Source organism: Lepidochelys kempii, chromosome 5 (assembly GCF_965140285.1).
Source record: "Lepidochelys kempii isolate rLepKem1 chromosome 5, rLepKem1.hap1, whole genome shotgun sequence".
Lineage (NCBI taxonomy): Eukaryota > Metazoa > Chordata > Testudines > Cheloniidae > Lepidochelys > Lepidochelys kempii.
This window is the reverse complement of record NC_136384.1, coordinates 27,497,808-27,524,550: the sequence shown is the minus strand read 5'-3', so window position 1 is coordinate 27,524,550 and position 26,743 is coordinate 27,497,808. Positions and strand designations below refer to the sequence as shown.

Here is a 26,743-nt window from a genome sequence, read left to right as displayed (position 1 = left end):
GTGTGCGTGCACACACAGATCTTAAACCCTGTGCACACGGCGAAACACTGCACACACAACAATTTGAACAGAAACACAACAATTTGCACAGAAGAAATTTTTTGCGCACGCGGCCTGTCAAAAATTTGCACAGAAGAAATTTTTTGCGCACATGGACTGTCAAAAATCAGAGGGAATATTGGTCTCTCATAATCCTAACTGAGACATCCTTACCACTCACGCCAAACGAACACAGTGTGAAGCCCGTCCCGTCCGGGGTGGCCAGAAAGAAACTGGTTTCCTGGCTTCTGGGAGGAAAGATGCCCACAAGCAGCTGGAGAAAGGAGCTCCCTAGAGGCTCATCCCCATCACAGCTACTCAGCTCTGGTTTCTAGGGGGAGTATGGCATGTCATTCTGCAGTGACTCTTCTACGGAGAGAGCTGCCATCAATCCTATGCTAGGGATTATGATCATTGCAGTCCTGGGGTCTAGAATTGAGGGACAAGCTTAAATGAAAGTGGGGGATGGAGACTTGTAAAGCATCTTGGAGGAGGATGACATGTGTGGTCTTCTTAAAAAAATCAGAAACTTTTAAAATAAAATACAGTGTGCGCATGTACTAAGTATTTCATGTTTCATAGAGTGCATGTGGGTTCACTTGTTTGAATAATTTGTTTAAATGGATTCTAAGCAACAGTGAGGCCTGCACTTGCCAAAACATGGCACACAACCTAATAACCTTCCTAAATCGCTTGGAGGCAAAATTGTGCAGTTTGGGATCTTGAAACATGTTTTGTAAAATTGTGTAATGCTTATAGTTCAGTGCCCTGATCCTGCAAAAACTTATATATGTGGTTAACTTTAAATACAGGAGTAATCCCATTGTCTAATGCTTGACTTCAATGGGCACTGTTAATGTGCTTAAAATTTAGCACACACATGACTGTTTGCAGGTTTGGGGCATAATTGTCACTGTTTATTTATGCTACGTGTTCTGGAAACAAAATATTGCTTACAGATTTCCAAGCAATTGTCTGACCTTCTATGTTAGGACGTATTCTGTGAACATGCAGGCTAATTGTTTTGTCTTACTTCCGTGCTACAGATGCCCCTGATACGCCACAAAACCTGAACTGTGAAACACGCACCTTTATTACTATAACGTGTAGCTGGAACCCAGGCAGACCCACGGGACTGTACAGGCAACGGCAAACAAAGTATATTTTATTTGAAAGGTAAAGTCATTTAGCAAGGAAGGATTAAAAAGTTAGAATACAAATTGGTCCACTATGGGCTTCCCAGGATACTGAATGACTGCTGCATGCCCACTCAAGTCATTTAAACTCTCCACTGCTTAGAGTTTAAAATAAATATAAAAATACACAGGAAGTTGGAACTAATTTTTAAATTACTTGAAGACAGAATCACGTGATTGCAATATAGTGCTGCAGTAGTATGGTGATAGTATAGTCAGGGTTGGGGGGCACATTTCTTTATAAGACATTTGATGATGATAGTTATATTATTTATTACTTATATTATGGTAGAACCTTGAGTTCAGGGCTCCATTGGGGTAGGCACTGTACAAACATGACAAAAAGAAGATCCTTGTCCTGAAGAGCTTACAACTTAAGTGTAAGACTGTGGACAACAGGTGGATAAGACCAACAGGTGCGGGTGCAGAAGAAAACAATGAGATTGGACTGGTCAACACAAAAACCAGTGATCACGGCTGCCTAACATTTGTTGAGGGCTCTCGAGCCAAGCTTTCTCATCCTTGTTCTGAGTGCACAGTGGGCTATTGCAGCCCCAAATACATGGAGCTACCCCTAAAAACCACTCAAATTTCTGCTAGTATAGATGAGGATGGCTGGTTGCTTACAGAGATCATATTACACTTATGCTCTCTGTTCAGCACTGGCTTTCAGTTTGTTTTCAGATGCAATTCAAAATTTTGGCTTTATTATATAAAAACCTAAATAATGTGGGTCTTGGCTACGGGATGGACAACTTCTCTCCTTGTGTGGCCCAGAGATACCCGAGATCAGCTGAGGTACACAAAGTGCCTGACTCTGATTTAGATGGGGAGGGGCTGGTGATTGGTCATCTTCAGTGCAAAGACCTTAACACTAGAACCTACTCCTTCTGCTGAGTCAACTAGTTCCTGATTCTGGAAAGCACTTAAGCAAATACTTAAATCCCATTAACGATAGGCATGTGCTTAAGTGCTGTCCTGAATATGGATATTTTCCTGAATCAGGACTCTAAAGCCTAGTTTTGACCTCAGGGCTCACTACCGAATCTATCTATTTTCCCAGGCTTCTGAGGAAGTAGGGTGGAAGTAAAAATTAAAGTGAGGATGAATTAGGTTGTGCTAGGGAGAAGGAAAGGGATTCTCTTTGGGCTGGGAGCCATGGATTTTGTGACTAATGCCAATCCAAGCTACATTGTGTCATTAAATTGTATGTACTATACAATGCAGCATGGGGTAGGCAAATAATGACACTGCATTAACTAAATAATGGCATAGTGACTTGCCATTCATTCCTTTTAGCATCTACATCCAGTGAAGTCTGTACTAAGAAACTTCAATTCAGTGCTGTTAAATGGGTTGCTCAGAAATTAAAAATAATCTTTTTTTCAATTCACAGAATATCTAGAGAAAATGTTACATGCAAAGTAGATGAATTGAATAAGAAACATCACTGTGACTTTCCAGTGCATGCTAATCAAAAAATCTACAGTTTCACACTAGGAGCTTCCAATCCTCTTGGTCGAGCAGAATCATCGCTCTTAATTGATGTAAATCAAAGAGGTGAGCATTTAACAAGTGTGCAAAACCAAAAAGGGTTATCAAATAGAGGGTTAGTGCAATAGATAATAACTCATTGGGCACTAATATGGAATGTTGCAATTGTAATTGGTTTTGGTTTATTTTCTTCACTGGTTTAGATTCTCAGTAATTGGGATTAGAGGTCCTTTTTTCCCCTATTGTGTGTGCCGACAAGCGGGTAAGGATGTGGTGAGATGACAGATCTGCACAGAAACCATATAGCTTAGCCCCATGTTAGGAGAGGAATCTTATGCATGCACTAGTAACTAGCTAAATATCTGTAATTTACGTGGCACATAATATTCCAGTCAATTCTAATAACTAAATTTGCAACATTATTAGGACCCAATTCTGCAAAGTCTTATGTGCGGCCGTGGTGGCCTTAACTTTCTGCACTGAGAGTGACACTGTGACTTCCATGTATCTGCTCATGGTACATGATGTTATTAAACACATGCATATGTCTTAACAGGATCATGTCTTTACAAAGTAGCAATAAAATGTGGAACTTACCTTCTGTGCCTCCATAACACATGCATGCATTTTGTGTCCTAACAACTTCAGTGTTCATATTTTCCTCCTGAAAACTTTAATGGCAAATAATAAATAGAAAATTGCATTTAAATGTTTATTATAGAGCTTGCATTTTTAATACATTTTTCCATGTACAGCAGCTTTATTATTTGAATTGGCAATGAAGTTGCAAAATATCATGTAATGTTGAAATAGAATTGTCTCAACTACTTAGAATGTAGGGTTGTTGTACAGATGCTGTTCTTTGCCATTTCCCCTCTGCCATTTCAGTTCTCTTCCTTCTGCATGCAGTCTTTCTATCCTTCATTGGTACTATTACTGTGCAGATAGTTCTCAAACAGAGAGTTCACACATCCCTGTATCTGTCAGGTGACCAAAATGCAGGGTTTGCATATGCATTGTGTGCTTATTTCCCAAAAACATCGAGTCCAGTGGCTGAGAATCTTCTCAACAGGAGGCATAGAGGATCTGTGGCCAGTATTCAAAGCCCTGGTCTACACTAGGGGGCAGGGATCGATCTACGTTATGCAACTTCAGTTACGTGAATAACTTAGCTGAAGTCAACGTACTTAGATCTACTCTCCGTGGTGTCTTCACTGCGGTGCGTCGACTGCTGCTGCTCCCCCATCAACTCTGTCTGCGCCTCATGGTGGTGGAGTACAGGAGTCAACGGGAGAGTGCTCAGAGGTCGATTTATTGAGTCTAGACTAGACGCGATAAATCGACCACCGCTGGATCGATTGCTGCCCACGGATCCGGCAGGTAGTATAGACATACCCAAAGATAGAAGGAGGACAAAAGAGGTGAAGAAATGAAAAGAGCTGGGTGGGAAATGGTGTGTTATGTAACATTGCTCTGCTATGTTTGGTAGGATATGAGTTTTATATTTTTGCCCCACTTTCCAATTATTAATTATGGATGTTTTTGGTTAATTTCCTGTTTGATCAAATACTGATATGATCTTGTGAAACAGCCACTGTGATCTTCGAAAGTGTAGCTATTTTATAGTAAAATCAGTAGCAGTTAACAGGAATAATGTTATGCTGTAATTTTACTTTTAACTCCTTGGGCCATTATGCCAATTACTGCTTCTGACTAAAATAAAACTATTCCCACGAGTGTCAGCCAAATTTTCAGTATGGACAAAAACTGCTTGCTGGCGTGCCTTCATAGCAAGAGACTAATATATATTGTTTGATTTTTAAAACAACACTCAGCTGTCACAATAATTATCAATCTGATGAATGTTCTGTTCTGTTGATTATTTTTGACTACTTTAAAAGTAAGATTTTTCTTACAGAATTAAAAATAATAATAAAGCTATTATTTATCACCTTTAAAAATCCTAGTTGATTTTCTTTATAAATTTAATTTTCAGTTAATCTGGAAACTCCTGATAAATTCACTGTGAGCGCTAATAGTTCAACAAATGCCCATCTGTCTTGGTATATACCTGGCAACTTTATTCAAATCAGACTTTTGTGTCAAATTGAAATTAGTAACAGTAATTCAGAACGACAACTGGTGAGTATTATTTTTAATGTAATTTTGCTCTGCTGAAATGTTGGTTTTATTGAAATGCATTTCTTTACAATTTTGTACCAGTAAAAGAGAAACTGATAGGTTATACCAATAGGTAACTGTGTTAAATGTCAAAAGTCTAGCTCCTAAGCTTACAGAAAGAAAAGGAGTACTTGTGGCACCTTAGAGACTAACAAATAAGAAATATATTTGTTAGTCTCTGAGGTGCTACAAGTACTCCTTTTCTTTTTGTGAATACAGACTAACATGGCTGCTACTCTGAAACCTAAGCTTACAGAGAAGCTCTAGTCACGTTTACTTCCAGTTCTTTTCACAGTGCAGTGGTAGGTCATAACAGGCTAAAACTAAGTAGTGTTTTGAGACGTTGCAAAGCATTAAAATTAGCCATAATATTTGAGTTCTATCATAAGTTTGCAAAATTGCTTTTCTGAAGATGTCTCTTTATTAAATTGCCACTTTTAGGCGATAGACTATAGTGGTTGTGTCTTTGGGAGGTAGGTAGCACTCATGCACACATTATCACTACTCTTGTACTCTGAAAATTTTCTTTGAAGTTGTTTTAAGATTCCAGTCTTGCAGTTTCCAAGTCACTTTTACAGTTGGTGTAAGTGGCATCTCAGTAAATGCTGTGTACGTGTTTGTCAGCTATTTCAGCAATTCGCTACTGCAATCTGTGGATGATATAAAGAATGAGAGGGGAAGAATTTTCCTGTTGAGCGAGATGAGCCGCGTGTGTCAGTAGGATATCCCGACTGAAGTCCTCTATATCTGTCATTTAGAGAAAACTAAAAGTACCTGTCAGATGTTCTCAAAATTTCAGTCAAAGTTGAAGAAGCGAGGTACACTTCCTGGAACTTGATGCTGATTGGGATTCAGTGGCCATGCACACAGTACAGTTACTATGAGTTCTGTCACTTTTTTTTCCCCCCCATGCAGCCATCATAAACGGTCCCTCTCAGGCTAGATCCACACTAGAGGTGGGGGTGCGATTCTGAGCTCACATATACATACCTGTACTAGCCCTGCTCAAGCTAGCCTGCTAAAAATAGCAGTGTAGTTGGGGTAGCACATGTGATGGCTCAGGCTAGCTGTCCTGAGAACATTCCTGCTTGGACTCCCTGGAAACTAGCCTGAGCCGCCACCCATGTTAGCCCTGACACTGCTATTTTTAGTGTATTAACTCGAGCATCTCTACGCTAGCTGAGAATCACACACCCCCTTTGCTCCACGTACAGGCATAGCCTAATTTAACATTTTTACAGCCTCCAGAAAAACTCGTAAGGTCCCTTGCAAAGCTGCTCTATTGTGCTGGCAGCACCAGACATTTTATTAATTGGCCCCTTTTTAAGGTTATAGATTACCCCCCTTCATCTCTTAAAGCTACCGTTACAAAAAAAATCTACTGTAAGTGTGTAACACCTGAGAACTCAGAAAGTATTAGGGATAAAGAGCTTTTACCATATCCTGGACCCTGGTCCAAAGCCTGCTGTAGTCAGTAGAAAACATTTTTTTTGGCAATGTCTGTGTTTTTGTTTTTTAAATAAACTACACTGAGGGGAAGTCTCTGGGTTTAAATATAGCTTCATGGACTAGTGTTTCAAAGCTGTGTTGACCTGGTCTTTCTAAGCTGTGCACTCCAAAATCTTGATTTGTATTCTGTGGTTTGAGAGATTTTGAGTCTTTTGTATTAAAATTATAAAATGTGCTAAAAAGTACTAGTAGGTTAAGTACCACAAGTAAAATCCATACAGGTTGCTTGAGGGTTTGAGGGGAGAGCAGAAAGAAATGACATTTAGACATGAGTAAGTTTAGACCTAGGCGGCTGCTATTGAAACACAGGCCAAAACTTTACAAAAGATGTAGCTTTGTTACCTTGTTCTCCAGACGCTAGAGCAGGGGTTCTCACAAGACATGTTTTGGTGGCCTCAGTGTGCGGCCACCAACTCTTGCTGGTGGCCGTTCTGACAGTTTTTTTCCTAAAATACTTAATTAACTTTAGGAAAAAACAAATAAAAATGCATATATACATGTCCAAATCATTGTAATGTATTTATGTAGAGGTTTTTTTTCCAGACAAAATTATTGACAGTTGTCTCTATTCTTTACTGGACCTAAACAGAATAGAAATACAAATAAGGTGCTTTGCATGTTTTGCCTTTTTTTTTTTTTTTTTTTTTTTTTAAGACTTGCTAGTTAGTAAGTCTGCTACTGTGAAAAGCGATATTTGTATATTTGTTAATACTACTTTTCAGAGCAGACTTACTCAGCCCCGGCAAGATGGGGGACAAATTAAGCCCTGGGTGGGGAGATGGGGGCGGAGGTGCAGTGGCAATTGGAGGGCTGGAGGAGGAAGCAGAGGCCAGGGCGACGGTGGGGGGTGAGCCTGGGGTCAGAGCATGAAACTCTGTGGCTGGGGGAAGGAGCCCAGCTCCACATGGATGAAGGCCCAGGAAGGCAGTGAACTCCCACTGATCTCCTGCTCCTACAGTGTTTATAGCTCCAGAAGGGGGCAGGGACAAACCGCTGCTGGTCGGCCCACGGGAGGAGCTGCTGCTTTGCCCCCATCACTACCCAGGAGGCTGTGGCCGCACGAAAAGCCCCTGGTGGCTGTATGCATGGCCGCATTTGAGAAACACTGTGCTAGAATATAAGTGAACAGGGTACAGTGTAATCAAGGAATAGATGTGAAATTGTTATCGATACTGCAAGATGTTTTGGTGACGGTGGCAGAAGCTTTTCCACTCATATGCTCAATTGCTGGCTTTTTGACATTTTCTATTTGTCATTTGGATTAGAAGAAAAATTATAACTAATTTCAGACTAAAATTAACTTTGGAGACCAGTTCTTGGCAGCCACGATAGATGTGTATTGATAAGTAGATTCAGTAAGAAATGTTCCCAGGGTCAGGATTTCTCACAGCAGCCTTGGCACTGAGTCACTGTACACATTTATAGTAGTATGCATATGTGTCACTATTATGCACTGTTTTAACTGCTTTAAACTCAATACTATGCAATTGACTGTTTATACTAAAACCTGATTATGTTTGCTTTCCTTCGAAGGAAAAAGGAGCACTTAGTAGGAATACTGTTACTGATATATATTTTATTTGAATGATATGGATGTTGGTCAAGCATTTTTTCTTGGGTGTGCTTTGTGCAGGCACCATTTTACAGAGGAAGAATGTTTTTTATCTGTCCAGGTTCTCATACCATGCCCATCACTTGAGCATAGGAGCACCCCGGGTGAAATCCTGGTCCCATTGAAATCAGTGGGGATTTTGCCATTGATTTCAGTGGAGCCAGGATTTAATGCATATGTAGAAAGAGTGTTCAGTGATAATAGCTGTCATATATAGCCTCATGGAACCGGCTCAAAAGAAAGGGGTATTCAAATTATGGTCAGTGGACCACCAGTCCTTCCTGGTGGTTCAGAGAGTGCAATACTTTGGGGAATCAAATGGTAGGGGGCTGGGAAAGCAGAGAGAGTGTTGTTAGCATTGTGATTACTCTCCTTTATGGTATAGGATAATTCCCAGTATCACATGGGATACAGCATCTAATGTTGACAATTTAGTATATACCCACATGCGTTTTAAAGTAGTTATTGGTATTTTAATTTCTATACTAGGTGTAACTTCTTATGATAGGCCCCTGAAAAACTTTCACTGGTGAACGGTGATTTTATGTAAAATATTTTCCCTATATATTTTCTTTCATTTACATTTATTTCCCCACATATTCTGGTTTGGAAGCTTTTTAGCATACATTCCCATTGCCCGTTAAAAGAAACTACATCCCACGAGACTTTATATAACAGATTCTTCTTAAATAATCACACAGATGCCTGATAGTACAACTTTAATACTGTAGTTGACTTTTAAAAAACATTTTCCAGGTAATGGTACTAGCATGATACGGGACAGGGGAAAGGTTTTCATATAGAATTCTATTAATTCTTAACAGCGGAATATCTCAATGGCCGGTGCAGAAAACTCAAATTACAGAGCTCGGGTGGACGCATTACATCCGTATGCCACATACACGTTCCGAGTGCGTTGTTCAGCTTCTGAGCATTTCTGGAGATGGAGTAAATGGAGTGAGACAAAAAAGCTCACAACTTTGGAAGCCCGTAAGTTTATTGAACTGTCTTTTATGTCAAAATATTGAACTTGTAAGCCATATGCTTAACAAAAAGAAAAGGAGTACTTGTGGCACCTTAGAGACTAACCAATTTATTTGAGCATAAGCTTTCGTGAGCTAGCTGTAGCTCACGAAAGCTTATGCTCAAATAAATTGGTTAGTCTCTAAGGTGCCACAAGTACTCCTTTTCTTTTTGCGAATACAGACTAACACGGCTGCTACTCTGAAACCTGTCATTATGCTTAACAAAGTTGCCTTATTTTGTAAAATCTCCTTTCTTAGCTCCTGCAAGAGGACCGGATATCTGGAGAGAGAGAAGTCCTGTCAGAGAAACTCTAACAGTCTTTTGGAAGGTATGTACCTCTGTGTGTGTGTGTGTGTGTGTGTCCATTGCTTTTCTTACATATTTTTAATGTCTGCAAAGTTTAAAGCCAGTAAATCTAATTGTTGTTCTTAAATATTTTATAGTGCCTTTACTCAGAAAATTAGTGTCCTAAACGAAAACATCATTGTTCCAGAAATGTGGACTATGCTTTTAAAAAAAAAAAAAGATTAAAAAAAAAAGATATTACTAAAAACAGCTGCATATGGAATTAAGTAGGATTTCACAAACAGGATAACTTCCTTAAATTTGTCCCTTTTGAGAGTTGTCTTCAGTGCTCATGTGTTAACTCCTAAAAACATTCTTGCTTTACTGACTTCTTTTGCCTGGTAATCCCAACTCTTGAGTATTAGATGCATGTAATCCTGTGTCCTGATTTTTAACAAAAGTTTTGGTTTTAATGTGATTTGTGCTTTTTTTGTTGCATAGCCATTACTTCTTTCTGAAGCCAATGGAATAATACTGTCCCATGAAGTGTCATGTTACCTGCGGGAGACCATGCTTGAAGTCCCTGTACCCTTGAACAGCACTGAAATAAAACTTGAGGGAAATGATTGTTTAATTAGTGTTGCAGCCAAAAATCATGCTGGCTTATCTCCCCCTTCTAGGATAACTAGTGTGGATCTTCCAAGTGGTGAGTACACGATTCAAGGATTTAAAACATTCGAAGCTTGTGGAACAGCTGGGTGGTTGTGTTTCAGAAAATTGAGCTGATCTGCGCAAGTAACGAGTGCTTTTTTCAATCTACAGTCACTGCTTTTTTTTTAAGTGCAGCGTCTCACCAGCAAATTATACTCGTTGCATAGAAGGAAGGCAGCAGTTACAAGCTAGGTTGCTGTGTTGCAGTTTTCTGGACACTTCCCAGGAATAACAAGGGAGAGGCTAAATCTTTGCCACAAATCTTCAACTTTTAGGAGGTTTTATTTATTTTTGTGCCATCTTTTTGACTCAAATGAATATGATTAAATGTAAGAGGATCAAAATAGGTTTTTCTTCAGTGGAACCTCCTCAATGCTGCATAGTTGTTTAACAGTTTTCCACTCTGTGGGATTCGAACATCAACTAAATGCATCTGTAGTTGATCACATGAAGGGAGAGTAGGAGCAGACCACGTACATCACAACATGGTCCCAGTTCCCTCTTGCTCCAGGGAGAAAGTAATCTCTGTCAGCTCTATACCTGGTGCAGATTACTTCCCCATCCACTCCCATTCATCTGGGTCGTCTGGCACATTGGGAAGACAGAGTCAAGGCACTGCTAGCTCTCGCCCAACTCTTCTGGAGCGGGGAGTAGCAGCTCTGCAGAAGCTGTGCTTCCTAGCCCCTCAGCCCTATGCTGTGACCTGTCTTAAGGCACATAATGTGACCCATACACCCAATGTGGGCATGTAACAGACATCACAGTTGTGCACTTTCTGTCTGAAGTTCTGAAAATAAAATCACATCTCTTGAGGCAGAAATGTGTTTTGTTTGAGATTGATAGTTGGGATGTCAGTAACCATGATCCCCCATTATCCAGAATGAGTTTTGTCCTCAGGCTAAATAGCCTTCAGCTCCTGTATAGCGACACTTCCTATTAATTTATCACTGCATATGTGAAAGAAAAGGAATTGGGCAGGATAGATAAATTAATGGCATCACTTTAATAACTCCACATCATGAGCAACAAATGCAGCTGACTCTGCAGAATGTAGGGCTCTCTAGATAATTCAGCTCTGTAGCCTGTGACCGAGGGTGACAGCCGGAACTCTGTGATTATTACAGCATAGTACTGGAAAGGTAACATTTGGAAGACTGAATTTCCCTTTGGTGTTACCCAACATATACTCATTCTGAATTGTCTTCCGAGTTGACATAGGAATTATTTGAAACATGACTCACCACTGACCTGGATTACGCTGCTATACAGTCACTTCTGGCTGCATCCTGTACATGTTTATAACATCAATAAGAGAGAAACGTTTCTGATGCTCGAGACAGGTTTCATGAAAGAATTGAAAGGGAAGCAAAACCTATGTCATATCCTACTTAATGTGAGCTTTCAACATAATTAAAAAGATACAGTGGAGGAGAAGCAAACTTACTATGTGGGTGCTTATCTGGCCTCCTTCGTGGCAGTATTTGTGCTGCTAGTCTAGACTGCAGCAAAAAGATGCACGTACAGCACTTCAATATCCAGTGTTGTTTTTTGCTGAGAGAATGCTATTGAGCCGGCTGTCAGTAAATTAATTTCATATTAACAAAATTCTAGAAATAAAATACTGTGCAAGTGTCATAAAAAACGAGCACCCTAACTTGTGATTTCTTTGAATGTTCAACTTTTTAGAAACTATGTGTTTCAGGGTTGTTTTTTTAACAGTTTAAGAACTTGCCCTGTCTATACATTTACCCTTATAGTCCCATCAAATGGAGAGAAATGAATACAAAAAGAGGTGAAATTGACATGGCTTTAAGTGGCAATTCAGCAATGATATTTTCTTCCAAACAGTTGTACGGCTAGCACACAGCATACGGTCTCATAGAACACTCAGCATTAACATAGCCCTTTAATATTCACAACGCCTCAGTGAGGAATTAAGGTGTTTCTCTTTGCAACATTTTTTTTTTTTAATTACTGAGGTTTGCCTTTCCCTTTAAAGTCAGTCTTGCCTAGACTGGACAGTTTTAATAAAATGTGATGATCCAAGCAAACAGGGATCAAGGCTAAGAACATTGAAACTCAAGGAAAGTTGAGGAGGTTCTGAAGATGTGATGGGGTGTTCAAGTATTTTGGTTGCTCGTGGAGGGGATCTTTAAGACTTACTGGGCCCCACCTGAATAGTGGCCATAGGTGGAGGTGAGGTTCTGTAGGAACTAGTTAACAGCCTGGTGTTTGGGGGGTGGATGAATGAAAGGAATTAGTAGCTGGAGTCTTCTACCAAATTGCTGTCAATTTGACTTAAACCAGAACCCCTGCAACAGAAACTTATCCCCAGAAGGTGATTTGTATCCAAACCTGAGGATTTGCTGAAATTTTTATCTCCTTTCTGCACTACTCTTGCAGACTTCACTATGGACGTCTAAGCTTGATTTATAGTGCTTCAAAAAGTACAGTATAATTTACTACAATTTCACAGAACCAGTGGCGTGATCCTCTTTCCAAGTGTGAACACATTGTATGTGTGTTCTCATGATACCTGTTTTCTAAGAACTGTAGTTCAGGCTTCAAGAAAGCCCTTTGAGCTAAAGATACAGGGCTGAGATCTAATGTTTTTTATATACTGTCTTTATTGTAGACAATGTCAAAACAGAGCTGGCAATTGCAATGGGAAATGGAATTTACATTTCTTGGCATTCTGACCCCAACGTGACCTGTGGCTACACATTAAAATGGTGTATTTCATCTGGATCTGAACCCTGTAGTGTGGACTGGGAAACGTTTCCTTCAAATGCAACAGATGCTGTGATAAAATCTGGTAAGAGAAAATCATTGTTTAAATTAGGCTGTCCAATTCAAAGCTTGCATGGTATGCAAGTGAATGCCGAAAATTATCAGGGGGAAAAGGATAAAAGGTACTGTTTTAAAATACCTTCTTTGTGCTAATATTTCTGTTAACTTCTCTCTCTCCTCAGCTGTCTCCATCTCTTCGTTCTTGATTCAACTATTATTTTCTTTACACTTTCCATAATGTTTTGAAGTTACTAAAAGAAATGTAGCTGAAGCCCAAACTTTAGCATTCTGTAAAATTGTTAAAATCCCAGGCAAATCTTCCAGATTCCAAATGTACCAGTCTGGACACCAAGGGGAGGGGTGGGGGAAAAGAATGAATTGGTTTTTTGAGTGTGAGAAAGTGTGAGCTTCCTCTGTTGGCTTGCAATAAGTAGACAATTGACTTTTCCTGGAGCAAGGCACATTCCAGGTATCTAGATGCAGGTGGACAGGCTAAGAAATAAGCAAAAGGCAGGTGTGATGGGAACAGTGGGGAGCAAAGTGGGGAGAAAAGAAATAAGCAGGAAAAGAGGCATATTTCCTGCTGTCCAAGAAGGCATTACAAAGACTAGAACTTAATAAATTAAATATAAAGGCCCCAACTAGAGCCAACATTTAAGACTCAGTCACCTAGAGCCTCAACCCTACAATGAAATTCTTGTAGTCAGACCCCTGCACCTGCCCGGAGCCCATTTGGCAGCACCGAGGCTCCCAACACTCATAGGGATCAACCCACATGCATCAGATTGTTGGCTCAAGGTCTGAGCATTTGACTGCGCAAAGACTACTACTGAGCACCTCCTGCAACTTCACCGAGTGTCAAGGGCATGCAGCGCTTTGGAGGGCTGAATCTTTTGTCATCTTATAGAATGATGGAATAATAGAAATGTAGGGCTGGAAGGGACCTCGAGAAGTCAAGTCCAGCACCCTGCACTGTGACAGGACCAAGTAACCTTGACCATTCCTGACAGGTGTTTGTCCAACCTGTTCTTAAAACCCTCCAGTGATGGGATTCCACAAGCTCCATTAGAAGCCTATTCCAGAGATTAACTCCCCTTATAGATAGAAAGTTTTTCCTAATATCGCACCTAAATCTCTTTTGCTGCAACTTAAGGTCATTATGTTGTATTCTACCTTGAGGAGACATGGAGAATTATTGATCCTCATCCTCTTTATAACAGTCTTTAATATATTGTGAAGATTCTTATCAGGTCCCCACTCAGTCATCTTTTCTGAAGATTAAACATGCCCAGTTTTCTTCTTTTACCCTTCGTCATAGGTCAGGTTTTCTAAATACGTTATCATTGATTAAATAATTGTTCTCCTCCGGACTCTCTCCACTTTGTCTGCTTCTTTCCTAAAACGTGGTACCACAAATTGAACACATTACTCCAACTGAGGCTTCCCCAGTGCCAAGTAGAGCGGGACAATTGTCTCCTGTGTCTGACATATGACACTCCTGTTAATACACCCCAGAATGATGTTAGCCTTTTTTCACAGCTGCATCACATTTTTGACTCATATTCGGTTTGTGATCCATTATAACACCAGATCCTTTTCAGCAGTAGTACCACCTAGGCAGTTCTTCCCCATTTTGTAGCTGTGCATTTGATTTTTCCTTCTTTGATACTTTTCACTTGTCTTTATTGAATTTCATCTTGTTGAATTCAGACAAATTCTCCAATATGTCAAGATTATTTTGAATTCCAATCTTGTATTCCAAAGTGCTTGAAATCGCTCCCAGGTTCATGTCACCTTCATATTTTATAAGCATACTCTCCACTCCATTATCCAAGACATTTGATGAAAATATTGAATAGTACCAGACCCAGGGCTGGCCCCTGTCGGACTCCACTAGATACACCCTTCCAGTTTGAGAGCAAACCACTGATGGTTAGTCTTTGAGTATGGTCTCTTTACCAGTTTTGTATCCACATTATAGTAATGTCATCGAGAACACATTTCCCTTGTGTATGAGAATGTCATATGGGACTGTTTCAAAAGATTTACAAAAATCAAAATATATCACATCTACTGCTTCCCCCTCACCCCCCATCCACTAGGCCGGTAACACTGTCAAAGGAGGAAATTAGGTTGTTTTAGCATGATTTGTTCATGACAAATTCATGCTGGCTGTCTATTACCCCCATTATCCTTTGGGTGCTTACAAATTAATTGTTTAATAATTTGTTCCAGGTATAAAGTTAGGCTAACTGATCTATAATTCCCCAGGTCTTCTTTGTTCCCCTTTTTAAAGATAGGTGCTATGTTTGCCTTCTCCAGTCTTGTGGGACCTCACTGGTACTCCAGGAATTCTCAAAGATAATTGTTAATGGTTCCGAGACTATTTCAGGGTAGTTCCTTAATTTCATTAGGCCTTGTCACTTAGACATATTTAATCTTATATAAATATTCTTTAACCTGTTCTTTCCCTAGTTTGACTGGCATTCCTTCCCCTGGGTTGTTTAATATTAATTGTGTTGAGTATCTGGTCACCATGAGCCTTTTCACTGAAGACTGACACAACATAGGCATTAAACACCTCAGCTTTCTTGATGCCATCAGTGATTAGCTCTCCTTCCCTGCTAAGTAGAGGACCTACACTTTCCTTCATCTTTCTCTTGCTCCTAATGTATTTAAAGAACCTCTTCTTATTATTACCTTTTATGTCCTTTGCCAGGTGTAACTCATTTTGTGCTTTAGCCTTTCTGGTTTTTTTCTTACATGCTTGTGCTATTCTTTGGTACTACTTGTTAGCATTTTGTCCATGTTCCCACTTTTTGTAGGGTACCTTTTTGATTTTCAGGTCATAAAGAGCTCCCGATGGAGTGAGCTGTAGCTCACGAAAGCTCATGCTCAAATAAATTGGTTAGTCTCTAAGGTGCCACAAGTACTCCTTTTCTTGTTGCGAATACAGACTAACACGGCTGTTACTCTGAAACCTGTCATATAGGCCTTTTATTATTCTTCCTGTCTTTCCATTGTATTAGGGTAGTTTGCAGTTGTGCCTTTAATATTGCCTCCTTGCAAAGCTGCCAGCTCTCTTGAACTCCTTTGTCCCTTAGACTTTCTTCCCCTGGGATCTTCTCTCTCTAAACAAGAGGGAAAAACAATGTATGTTTTATACAGACTTGATTCAAGCCTGGAGCTCATTATTGAAGAGAATAGTCACCCTGAATAACAGTGCTGTAATGGGTATGGCTATAATAACTAAGAAGAAATCAGTTGATGAGCCACTATATCTGGGGAGGGAAAAGAAGCACCAGGACAGCCTTGAAGGAAAAATAGCATCTCTGTTAACATTGCAAGTGTGTCTTTCATAATGGAAAGCAACAATTCGTGCTGCTTCCAACGTTTTCGTAATTTATATTTGTTCAACTGTCTAGGTTGCTCTGAGTGGGCCAAAATGATTTACTGACTCTGAACTGTGCGAGTAACGGCACACCTTTTGTGTATAAATACAGTAGGGATTAAATAGGGGAAATATTTATCTGTAAATACCGTATGGTCTAATTCAGGGGTTCTCAGGCTTTTTCTTTCCCAGGCCGACTTGTGTCCCAACAACTGTTTTTCTGCATATAAAAGCCAGAGCTGGTAATAAGCAGGGCAATTGCCTGGGGCCCCAGGAAGCTCAATTGCTCAGGCTTCTATATGCAGAAAAACAGTTGTTTCCTGCGGCTTCAGTGTTCTTCAGCTTCAGCCCCAGGCAGCAGGACTCCAGGGCAGTGGGGCTTTAGCCCCTGCAGTGTGGCGGGGCTTGGCAGACTCCCTGAAACCTGTTTGTGGCCCCCAGCGTGCCACGAACCCCCAGTTTAGAATTGGTGGTCTAATTATTGGTGGTGTTACTTTAAATGTTTTTGTATGAAAATATGCATGTAAAAGCTTAAAATATAACTCTTGCTAAAAAGATTTTGCTTACCAATGATATTCTTCTGCAGCTCTATTTCAACCTGGTGTGAGATACAATTTTTCACTATATGGCTGCAAACACAATGGATATCAGTTATTACAGAATATAACGGGATACATGAAAGAATTGCGTAAGTGCATTTTATTGTTAAGATCCTTTAGAAATACAAGATCAAATAAATATGACTAACCTGTACTAGTTTTTGCTAGATAAATTAAAACAAGTCTGAAAGCAGAATCTCCTTACTGCTGAATATTTCCTTTTTCTCTTTCAGTGCCACCAGCCTTCAGAGTTCATTAATAAAGATTTTTAATGTATCACTTATTCACTAATTCAGTGAACTTCCACTCTCTGCATCCTAGCTGGTTCTTATTCTGTTGTCTGAAAATCAGATTGAAATTATTGTAATATTTAATGCGAGAGGGGATACAGACATTAAAATGGGGATTCAGCCCTAAAATGTTTGAATAAATGGCAATATGAATTCCACCTTCCTCGTCTTACTCACTTCTGTGACAAATGTGCTCAGTTTGCAAGTCAAAAGACGTTTTTCCCACTGTCACCCCCACAATGTTATCCTGAGTTTTGACAGCCTGGTGATTGGCTTCCATATTGCACATCATCAACAACACACTCTGCATCCAAATATGCCCTTTGTTGTGCTCATGTAACTGCATTGTCTTCAGATTATGCTGTGTGACACAGGCGCCGACTTTCCAAAGTGCCAGGGCGTGCTCAACCCCCGGCTCTGCACCAGGCCCCGCACCCACTCCACCCCTTTTCCCAAGGCCCCACCCCAGCTTCACCCCCGCCCCGTCTCTTCCCGCTCAGTTTGGCCCCCGTCCCCCGAGCACACCGCATCCTCGCTCCTCCCCTCACCCCCCACCCCCGACCCTCCTGAACACTGCAAAGCAGCTGATCGTGGCGCGCAGGAGGTGTGGGGCGGGAGGGGAAGGTACTGATCCACGGGGCCCGCCGATGGGCGGAAGGCGCTGGGGGGAGGGAGAATAACAGGGGGGCTGTGAGTGATTGCTCAGCACCCACCATTTTTTCCTCGTGGGTGCTCCAGCCCTGGGGCACGCATGGAGTCAGCACCTATGCTGTGTGACATCTGTGCAGTCCCATTTACAGCCAGTGTGGTTGCACAGGGGTTGTACAGGTAAAGACAGTTGTACAGGTGAAGATAGTGGTTGTACAGGTAAAGCTGAGGTATAATTTGGGCTTCAAGGAACCATTTTTACCAGCCTTCTGCGGTGTGAAAAGAGTCCATCTTGACGAGAGCTGGGCAAAAAATGTTGGCCAAAACTTTTTTCCCCAAAGAATTAGCTTCAGGTTGACTGAAACATTTTGTGAATTCAGGTTGAATTCACCAAATTGTTTTGGTTGGAAAACAAAACAAAATTCTGGAAAAATTAAAACATTTCATCTCATCATCAATGTTTTTCTAAACAAAAAGCGTAGATTCTTTTTATTCAAAACACATTTTTGGTTCAAATGATGCAATTTTGCTTGTTTAACAAATGAAAGGTTTTATTGTTTTTGAATAAAAATATTTTTTTCAACCTGAAACCTACATTTTCTTTACTTTTTTGGGTCACCAGAACATTTAAAAAAATTTGTCTTTGGTTCGATGCAAAACAATTTTTTTTGTTTGGCCAGTGAACTAAAAAATCAGTCATTCACGCAACTCTAATCTTGACTGTTGAAGCCAAAGTGAGTGTGTGGGGCTCAGTTACTTTGCACGTAAAAATATGTCTGAGTATATTTAATATAGAAATCAGTGAGACACAGTGAATAAAGAAACCTACAATGTTCTTTATATCTAAATCAGTTTTTAGAGTAAAATTGCATTTTTAAAATATGAATGTACAAATTGTCTCATTAATTAAAATTCCAGAGTTTCTATAGCTACTGCTATTTGCATTTATATCTGATATATGCTGATATTGATTTGGAATGCCTTAGACATTTAAGGACAACCCCTGCACTCCCTTTTGCTCTGTTCCTGGAAGTCTGAACTCCTCTTTATACTTAATAGCTAGGAGAGTGAAGGATAAATGCATATTTTGGAGCTATAGGACCCATTTCATTTCTGCCAGGTGCTTGGAATAATTTTATTGGAAACTTTCTCTGATCACGTAGTCTGAGCCAAGGTAATGCTTTGTAGGGATCATTGCTTGTTGCTTAATGCTATGATGGAAGATGAAATGAAATGTTTACTCTAAACTCTTGTTTTCAACCATTTACACCTCTCTTAAAAAACAAAAAAGCATTTGGACTAAGTTTGTCATTTTTCAAAACAGAAATTGTGATATAATAGATATATAATTTCTTGTTTTGTAAGAACACAGTTGGCTTCTAAAATTTCACTCATGATGGTATCTGTACCTCCAGCTTAAGGCCTGTTGTGTGAATTTGCCTGGCTATGATCCCTGCACTAGATCCCATGTATTGCAATGGAGACTTGTGACTCCGGCTGGGACGCAGCAGTGCTTTTAAACAGCGTTAATATTTTTCTCAGTGAAGAATGCAGGCTCTGTTGTTACTAAACACAATTTCTTCAAATAAAGCAAAGTTACAGACATTTGAAAACGAGACAATTTCTATTAAGTTGCGTCTTTCTAAATGTTTGCACTAGTTGGATTTATTTTTAACGTGTGTTCATACTGCAAGCAGGAGCATCTTTTTGTTCTGTTTGTATAGCACCTAGCACAATAGAGTCCTTGTCCATGACTGGGATTAGTAGATGCCCTTGCAATACAAATTAGTGGTGATAATATACCAACAGGGAGGCTGATGTAGTGACACTTGGCTAATGTCACCTCCTTTTCTTTTTATTAAGAACATTTTCAGTGTAGTGATCAACATGTAAGTCTTAATAATAATGCTGTAATACTAACATACTCTTAGCATACAATGGAAGGATAGTTGTGTAACTTTTTTTTTTTTTTCAATTCTTTCCACAGCTCCAAAGGTAGCACCAAATTTTACTGTAGAAGAAACCTCTTCAGAGTCAATATTAGTAAAATGGGAAGACATTCCTGTTGAAGACTGCCAGGGCTTTTTAAAGGGATATATTCTTTACTTTGCAAAAGGGGAGAAAGGTACTTCAAAGACTAATTTTATGGAAGAAGGTAAATAAAATATATGGTCCTCAATTTTCCTGTAAACTCCTTACACTCGCTAATGAATTGTCCTTTAGAAACAATTGTTTAATTACAGTTCAGTTGGCATTGTTCAGCACCTAAAATTGGCCTTTAAGAACTGGTGAAGACATTTAAAATACTAACAGCTCATGTGGGCAAGAGTAAATGAATTAAGTGGAATTTCTACTTGACTAGGGTACCCACACCACACAAGTCACCATGACAATGAACATCCAGTCTCTGAGGAAAACACTGAATGAGAAGAGAGTGTGAAAATGGCGAACCCTCCAGAACTGAGTTAAGAGCATCGGCAGTGTGGTTGGGATAATGTTGTGTTGCCATTGCTCAAGCTAATCTCCGTTCTGTAGATAGAGAAGGCCAGTTTCTTTCCCTGTCAGTGTGATACTTTTCATTCAGTTCATTCCAAAACTGATAATTGTGGTAGTGTGCAAATGATAGAGGAAATAACCTTATAAAATGTAATTGCACTTACGAGAGATGTTCTGAAATGTAATTATATGAAGTCTGTAGCAAATGATGGAGTTCAGTGCGTGACATCTTTATTTTCAGCTAGCAGTTTATTAATGTTTAGTCTGCCAGGATCCTTTTTCTTCACTCTTTGGCTTGTCTGCACTGAAAACTTAGAGTTAAAATTCGAGTTCTGCTCCCAACTCAAGGTTAGGATTGTGAGTAGGCTTTAATTCCAGTATGGTGATGCTTTTAACTCAAGCTGGCTGGCCCATCAGGAAGTAGAGGCTAAAACTTAAGTTAACACAACTAGTCATCTGCTAACACAATGACTCTGTAGTACGGATGCAAGTCTTCCAAGGGCTTCTCACAGTTCCTCCCCATGTGCCAGACAGGGCAAACAAGTTCTCCCACAGTTCATTAGGAAAGAATTCATAGAATGGCTCAGCTTACTGCAGTGCTAAGAACCCAGACATATGTCATCAGAAGTCTTAGTGCAGCATCAGTGTGGACACATCAGCTTGAGTATTACTTCATAGCAGGGCTGCCCTCACTCGAGCTGGGCTAACTTAAGAGGAGTAACGCAAGTGTACATAATGAGAGTTACTTCTGCACTGAAGATATACCCTTTGTGCCGCTTAATTAACACCCTGTTACACGACACAGTAGTGGATTTTCTGCAGCATAATTCTGTATGCATGATTTCGCTCCATTAAAAAGATTGTTTTCCAGTTCAATATGAAAGTTTGAGTTTTGTGAACATATTCTAATGTGTACATTCCCTATATTTTTAAACACAAAACAAAACAGGGTCTCCTGAGCTAACAGTTAAGAATATTACTGACCTAACAAAAAAGTCTTTGAGAATACTTGATCTTCAAGGCAAAACAAGTTACCGACTGGACTTACGAGCCTATACCGTTGGTGGGATAGGCCCATCGAAAGACCTGTATGTGGTGACAAAGGAGAATTGTAAGTTGAACATTCCTGTTCGCTAATACTTGTAGCATGGCAGTGCTTAAGTCAAAGAGCATCATGATCTTTATCTTGGACTCATCTGACATCTTTTCCTGCTGAGCTATCCCAGGCCTGTTATCCATATTTTTAAATTGCAGATTGGGGGAAAAAATTAACCTTACAGCTGTTTAACTGTTACAGCTACTATGAAGCTCATAGTAATTAATGCTTAATGTTTAAAAACTTCATCTACTCATACATATGGATGGGGTCTGAACTCATAACTGCTCAAAAGATTGAAAATGACTAAATCCACCTGAGGATGGGGTTGGGGGGGGGGGGTGGGGGGAAGGGGGAGGAAAGGGGGTTACGCAGTTTGGAAAGAAGAAGTGCATGAAACAACTCTGCCCAGAAGGCTAAACAGGCAACTTTTGTTAGGGGAGAAGAGGAGGAGATGCTCAGTGATCTTAAAAGACTAAACTAAGTAAAAGGCAATGCACTTATGCAACATGTAATTAACCTGTAGAAATCACTGCCACAGAATAGACAAATAGTTTGATAATTTTAAATAGCCATCTAAAATACAATAAACACTAGAAGTTATGCTCTCTGGGATAAACTTTGCAATCAGGCCTATCACCATGCGTCTGAGGCTTAGTACCAATAGGGGATCAAACAGAAACGTCTTCCTTTTCTACACACTATTTCACAATTGACCAACTGGGAGGATTTGTCTTTTGCAATGAAGGATGTGCTATAGGTCACGTTATAGGCAGATGGGGCTTGATGAGCCTCCACTGATCTATAAAGTGGCCTATAATATCTGGGAATGTTACAAAAGGGTTGTGAGCCACGAACTTTGCTGATAACTTTGAATATCTCTTACTGTTTTTCTTTATTTTTTCCTAGCCATGGGGTTGATCATTGCCATTCTCATCCCAGTGGCAGTAGCTGTTGTGCTTGGAGTGGTGACCAGCATCCTTTGCTACCAAAAGAGGGAATGGTAAACGCTCATTTTCAGTTAAATTCTGTTTTTGTTGAGTAATTTATTGCCTTCCTGGGGCGGGAGGTGGACGTGGACCTCACCTCTCATGAGTGCCTCTGGTTGGCTGGGGGTGGTGCTGCAATCTTATTTTCCTCCTGGCACCCCCTGTAGGCTGCCGACTTTGCTAAAGGCAGGTTTTCAGTGGCCCAGCACTCCAGGCAAGTCACACACAATCTAAAATGGACAAACCTCTTCTGGGGTACTCAAGTAAAAAACAAACATAAACAAGTCTTCCAGTTCCCTGGCTCAAACTGGACTCAGCTCATTCTTCCTGAGGGTGCCTTCTCTCTTCAGTCCCTGTTGGGCACATTTAAATCTAGCCCCCTTTCTTGGGCTTTTAGTAAAGAATCTTTTACCCTCTTCAGGGTTTAGGCCACTTCTCCACTGGCCGGTGGGAGAGAGGGGGCCGAGGCCCACTTGCTACTCTGGGCCCCAACCCAGGGACCCTGCAGACAGCAGCCACGTGCTGCTTTCCTTAATAGTTGCTGCTGCATTCCCTGGGCTGTTTCACACTCGGTCTCCTTGCCTTCACCTATTACCTTAGGGTTAGTCTTGGGTTCTCTCTGCCTTATCTCTGCTTGAGCAGGGTCTCTCCCAGGCCTCCTTCCCTGAAGAGTTTTGCAGCCTTCCTCACCCTTCTGGTCCTAACCACTGACTGACCTGCTAAGCCCCTTCAGCTGCTTTTAACTGAGCCTGTTGGGCTCTGATTGCTTGCAAGGAAGCAACCATTCTAGGAAGGCCTGGAGGACCCACCTTCACTGCTCCTGCAGGGGGCCTCAAAAGGCCTGGTACCCCCTGTCATGCTTCCCAAAACACCTGAGGATTTCAGTGGGCTTTACGCAAGACTTTTGAGTGAGGAGAAGTATTATTCCCATTTTATAGTTGGGAAGGATAGGAAGGAAGGGAGGCCCAGAAAAGTAGCGATTTGGCCACAAGGTCCCACAGTGAGTCAGTGACAGAGCCAGAAGAACCCAAATCTTCTGCTCATTGTCCAATGCTCTTAACCATTAGCCTGTGTGTAGGGAGCAGTAGAAGATCTCTTAGGATCCTCTTCCCCTCCACCTGAGGCTGCATTCAAGGTCAGATGAAGAAGAATCCTAATTACAATGTGTAGAATTAGGCATACTTTTAATTTGTGATCTGCCCACAATCAATTTGCAGTCCATCTTCAAGCTTTCAGAAACCTGAAACTCCAGTGGAAGCATCAGAAGAGTGTGTGTGCATTTTTTTACATGCAGCCCAAAGCACAACTGTGTAAAGTGAAAAATTTGAACAGTTAAAGTTTATTAATCCTGTGTTGAGGATTATGACCTGATAGTAACATCATGACTGTTTTTCTTGCATTCTTATTTTGACATGCTGAACTTTTGTTGGTAATTTTGAAAATTCCTTAAATTTTCTCTATAAAGGATTAAAGAAACGTTCTACCCTGACATTCCAAATCCTGAGAACAGTAAGGCATTGCAGTTTCAGAAGAATATATGTGAGGTAACCTTCATTTTAATTCAGTTTTTAAGCATCTAAAACAGTGGTCCCCAAACTGTGGAGCCTGGGCCAGCCCCCGGAGGTGGGGAGGGAGCACCACCCAGCTCTGCTCTGGCCCAGCCACCAGCCCCTGGCTGTAACTCCACTCCCGGCCTGAGGGATGGGGGTGGGAGTGGGGGTTGGGGTGTGAGAACACATTCTATTACAGGTAAGGAGGGGTGCGAGAGGGAAAGTTTGGGGACCACTGATCTAAAATGTACAGTTGCATCAAGAAGATATGTCCCAAGGGTCAGTAGAAGTGATGGTATGATCTGGCTTATCCCCTGCTGTTAATTTCCTTCCTCCTTGCATTGGCAGCAGTGCGAAGCGAGGGTATGGCATTCTCGCCAGCTCCCTTCCATGCCCACTACTAACACTTTGTAATTGGAAGTAAATGGAAAGGCAAACTTATCTTTCTTGTGTAATCTACTCTGACAGCATTAAAGGGAAATAGTGGTTGGTTTTATATTAGAAATATTTTTTGGCAAAATTTAGGAATAGTTTGAACTTGCTAAAATATTTTAAAATGAGCTGAACATCAGATATACAAATAGATATATGGGGAAGCTGGGGAGTTGAATAGTTGAATAAGTTGAATAGTTTTTTAAACAGTAAACAATTGCTCTGCTGCAGTGTACAGATGGTGACACTTTTCTCAATTTAACTAAGCAAACCACAGTACAATATACTGTCTATATAAACTAAAATAGTATTCAGTTTTCTTAATATCAAACTCTTTTGCATTATCCTCACTTTCTTGCTTTTCTTGTGGCTTATTTTTAGGGGAACACAGCTCTTAAAACCTTGGAAATGAACCCTTGTACCCCGAATAGTGTGGAAGTGGTGGAAACGCGATCCACAGTCCTTAAGATAGAAGACACAGAAATTATATCCCCTGTAGCGGATAGTGAGCTTCCTGAAGATGGGTCTGACCCAGAAACAGGAAGCCACGTGGTAGTGTCATACTGCCCACCAATCATTGAGGAGGAGATCTCCAGTCCACTAATAGATGAACCTGTGGGATCTTCTCAGCTCATTTATATTGACATTCAGTCAATGTATCAGCCTCAGATTAATCCAGAGGAAGAGCCAGAAATTAACTTTGTCACTACAGCAGGCTATAAGCCGCAAATGCAACTGCCAATTAATTCTATGAAAATGGAGTGTCACTCACCTACAGAAGAGGACTTAGATAAAACTGCGGGCTACAGACCTCAAGCAAACACTAATGTCTGGAAGTTAGACTCTCCAGACTCTCCTATATCAATTCAAAGCAACAATGAAAATGGATCTTTTGGAAGTCCGTGCTCCATTAATTCTCGACAGTTTTTGATCCCCCCAAAGGATTATGAAGACTCTCCCACCCCTAATAACACAGGGTGGGCCTTTACAAATTTTTTTCAGAACAAACCAAATGATTAGCAATCATGGTAATCGTCATTTCATCTGAACCTGCCATTCAAGAAGTTCTTGTTCCTAGTGTTGTCGTAACAGCATGGGTTATCCTTGGAGACAGTCGGCAGCATTTTTTTTCGTGAGCTGAATGTTACCACATTTAAGTTAAAGTGTTAATGTTCCATTTTAATACAGGCTAAAAACCCAAAGTTATAGAAACTCAATTGTTACACTACAAAGATATTGGGGTTTTGAGGCTGGATCTCCTCGGAATCCTAGTCAAAGAACTCTGTCTGCTTTCAAGTTGTGTTTCAAAATCAATATGATCTCATACAACTTGTTACTTTGAAAGGGGTTCTGCTTCTGTTGTTAACTGGTTCTTATTATGAATATTCAGAATGACTAAATCCAAACCAATTTACAAACTGTCTAGATGAGGGTGATGGCGGTAGGCAAACTTTTAGTCTAACAGCTGGAAATTACATGCTTAGATTGGTAGTTAATTAAATCTGTTACCTAGACATTACAATTAGCACTTCAATCTGTGCTTAGTTAAACTTCCACAGGAAAAATATCATAATCATTTAACACTTTTAAACAATGGCTATTCATGTTTGTTAACCAGAACACTAGTTTCTGTACCTACTGTACAATGTTTATTCAATATCTGACTCAGGGGTACAAACTTGGAAAATGAGTATAACACTGATTTAAACCTCAACAAGAACTGCAAAATGTTTAAACTTCAGCATTAATTTTTTAAACCTTAAAACACTATATTTTTTCTCTTTTGGTTAAGGAGGTAGTATTTCCTAACATATTGCACTAATGTGTTTTGTATTTTATAGCTGCAGCTCCAGATCTGCTACCTCAAAGAGGTGATGCATCTTTTTCTTCTAGAAACACTCATTTTGACCATTATTAGTCTAGAACTAAAGTGCTGTGAGCAGGCCACCCGAATGATTTGTCTCATTCTTCAACAGTCATTGATTGCACTCACCTATCAGTAGAGACTGCTCCGTAGATTGCATTTAATAGCACTAGCTGCCCAGGCAGATTTGCTCCACCAGTGAGAAAGGTTGGTCTTTATCTGTAATAGTTTCCACCAACCAGGAAGACTCCGTGGCTAATCTCCAGAAACACTATCTACCAAACAGAGCACTCTTTCCAAATCTTAGGTGGAAACATAAGGTGGGATTTCTCTACGGGCAAGGGGGATCCCACGTAAGCTAATGCCACTAATGATTTTTAATAGCTACCTCCCCAGCACTGGTCACCTGATGTAATTTTCTAATGGCAAGATTAGTGTTTGTGTATGTTTTAAAGAAAAGTTAAAAATCATCATCTTTGAGTATTTCTGCTTTCACACTTGCGTCACATAAACATGCTATAAACAGCTCTAATAGTAACACTTCA

General features: G+C 40.3%; 1 protein-coding gene across 5 annotated transcripts in view; it reads left to right on the top strand.

Moving 5' to 3' along the window:
• Positions 1-25,678, top strand: part of LIFR (LIF receptor subunit alpha) — an 86,033-nt gene extending 60,355 nt beyond the window's left edge. For all 5 annotated transcript variants that reach the window (XM_073343807.2, XM_073343806.2, XM_073343808.2 and 2 more), the window contains 13 exons: positions 1,086-1,215; positions 2,632-2,795; positions 4,726-4,871; positions 8,856-9,021; positions 9,315-9,385; positions 9,844-10,048; positions 12,689-12,868; positions 16,821-16,922; positions 19,759-19,926; positions 21,217-21,378; positions 22,273-22,366; positions 23,818-23,896; positions 24,716-25,678. In XM_073343807.2, the coding sequence (XP_073199908.1) occupies positions 1,086-1,215; positions 2,632-2,795; positions 4,726-4,871; positions 8,856-9,021; positions 9,315-9,385; positions 9,844-10,048; positions 12,689-12,868; positions 16,821-16,922; positions 19,759-19,926; positions 21,217-21,378; positions 22,273-22,366; positions 23,818-23,896; positions 24,716-25,354 (2,306 nt within the window). In that variant the 3' untranslated portion in view covers positions 25,355-25,678. The remainder of the gene's footprint in view (positions 1-1,085; positions 1,216-2,631; positions 2,796-4,725; positions 4,872-8,855; positions 9,022-9,314; positions 9,386-9,843; positions 10,049-12,688; positions 12,869-16,820; positions 16,923-19,758; positions 19,927-21,216; positions 21,379-22,272; positions 22,367-23,817; positions 23,897-24,715) is intronic.
• The last annotated feature ends 1,065 nt before the right edge of the window (positions 25,679-26,743 follow it).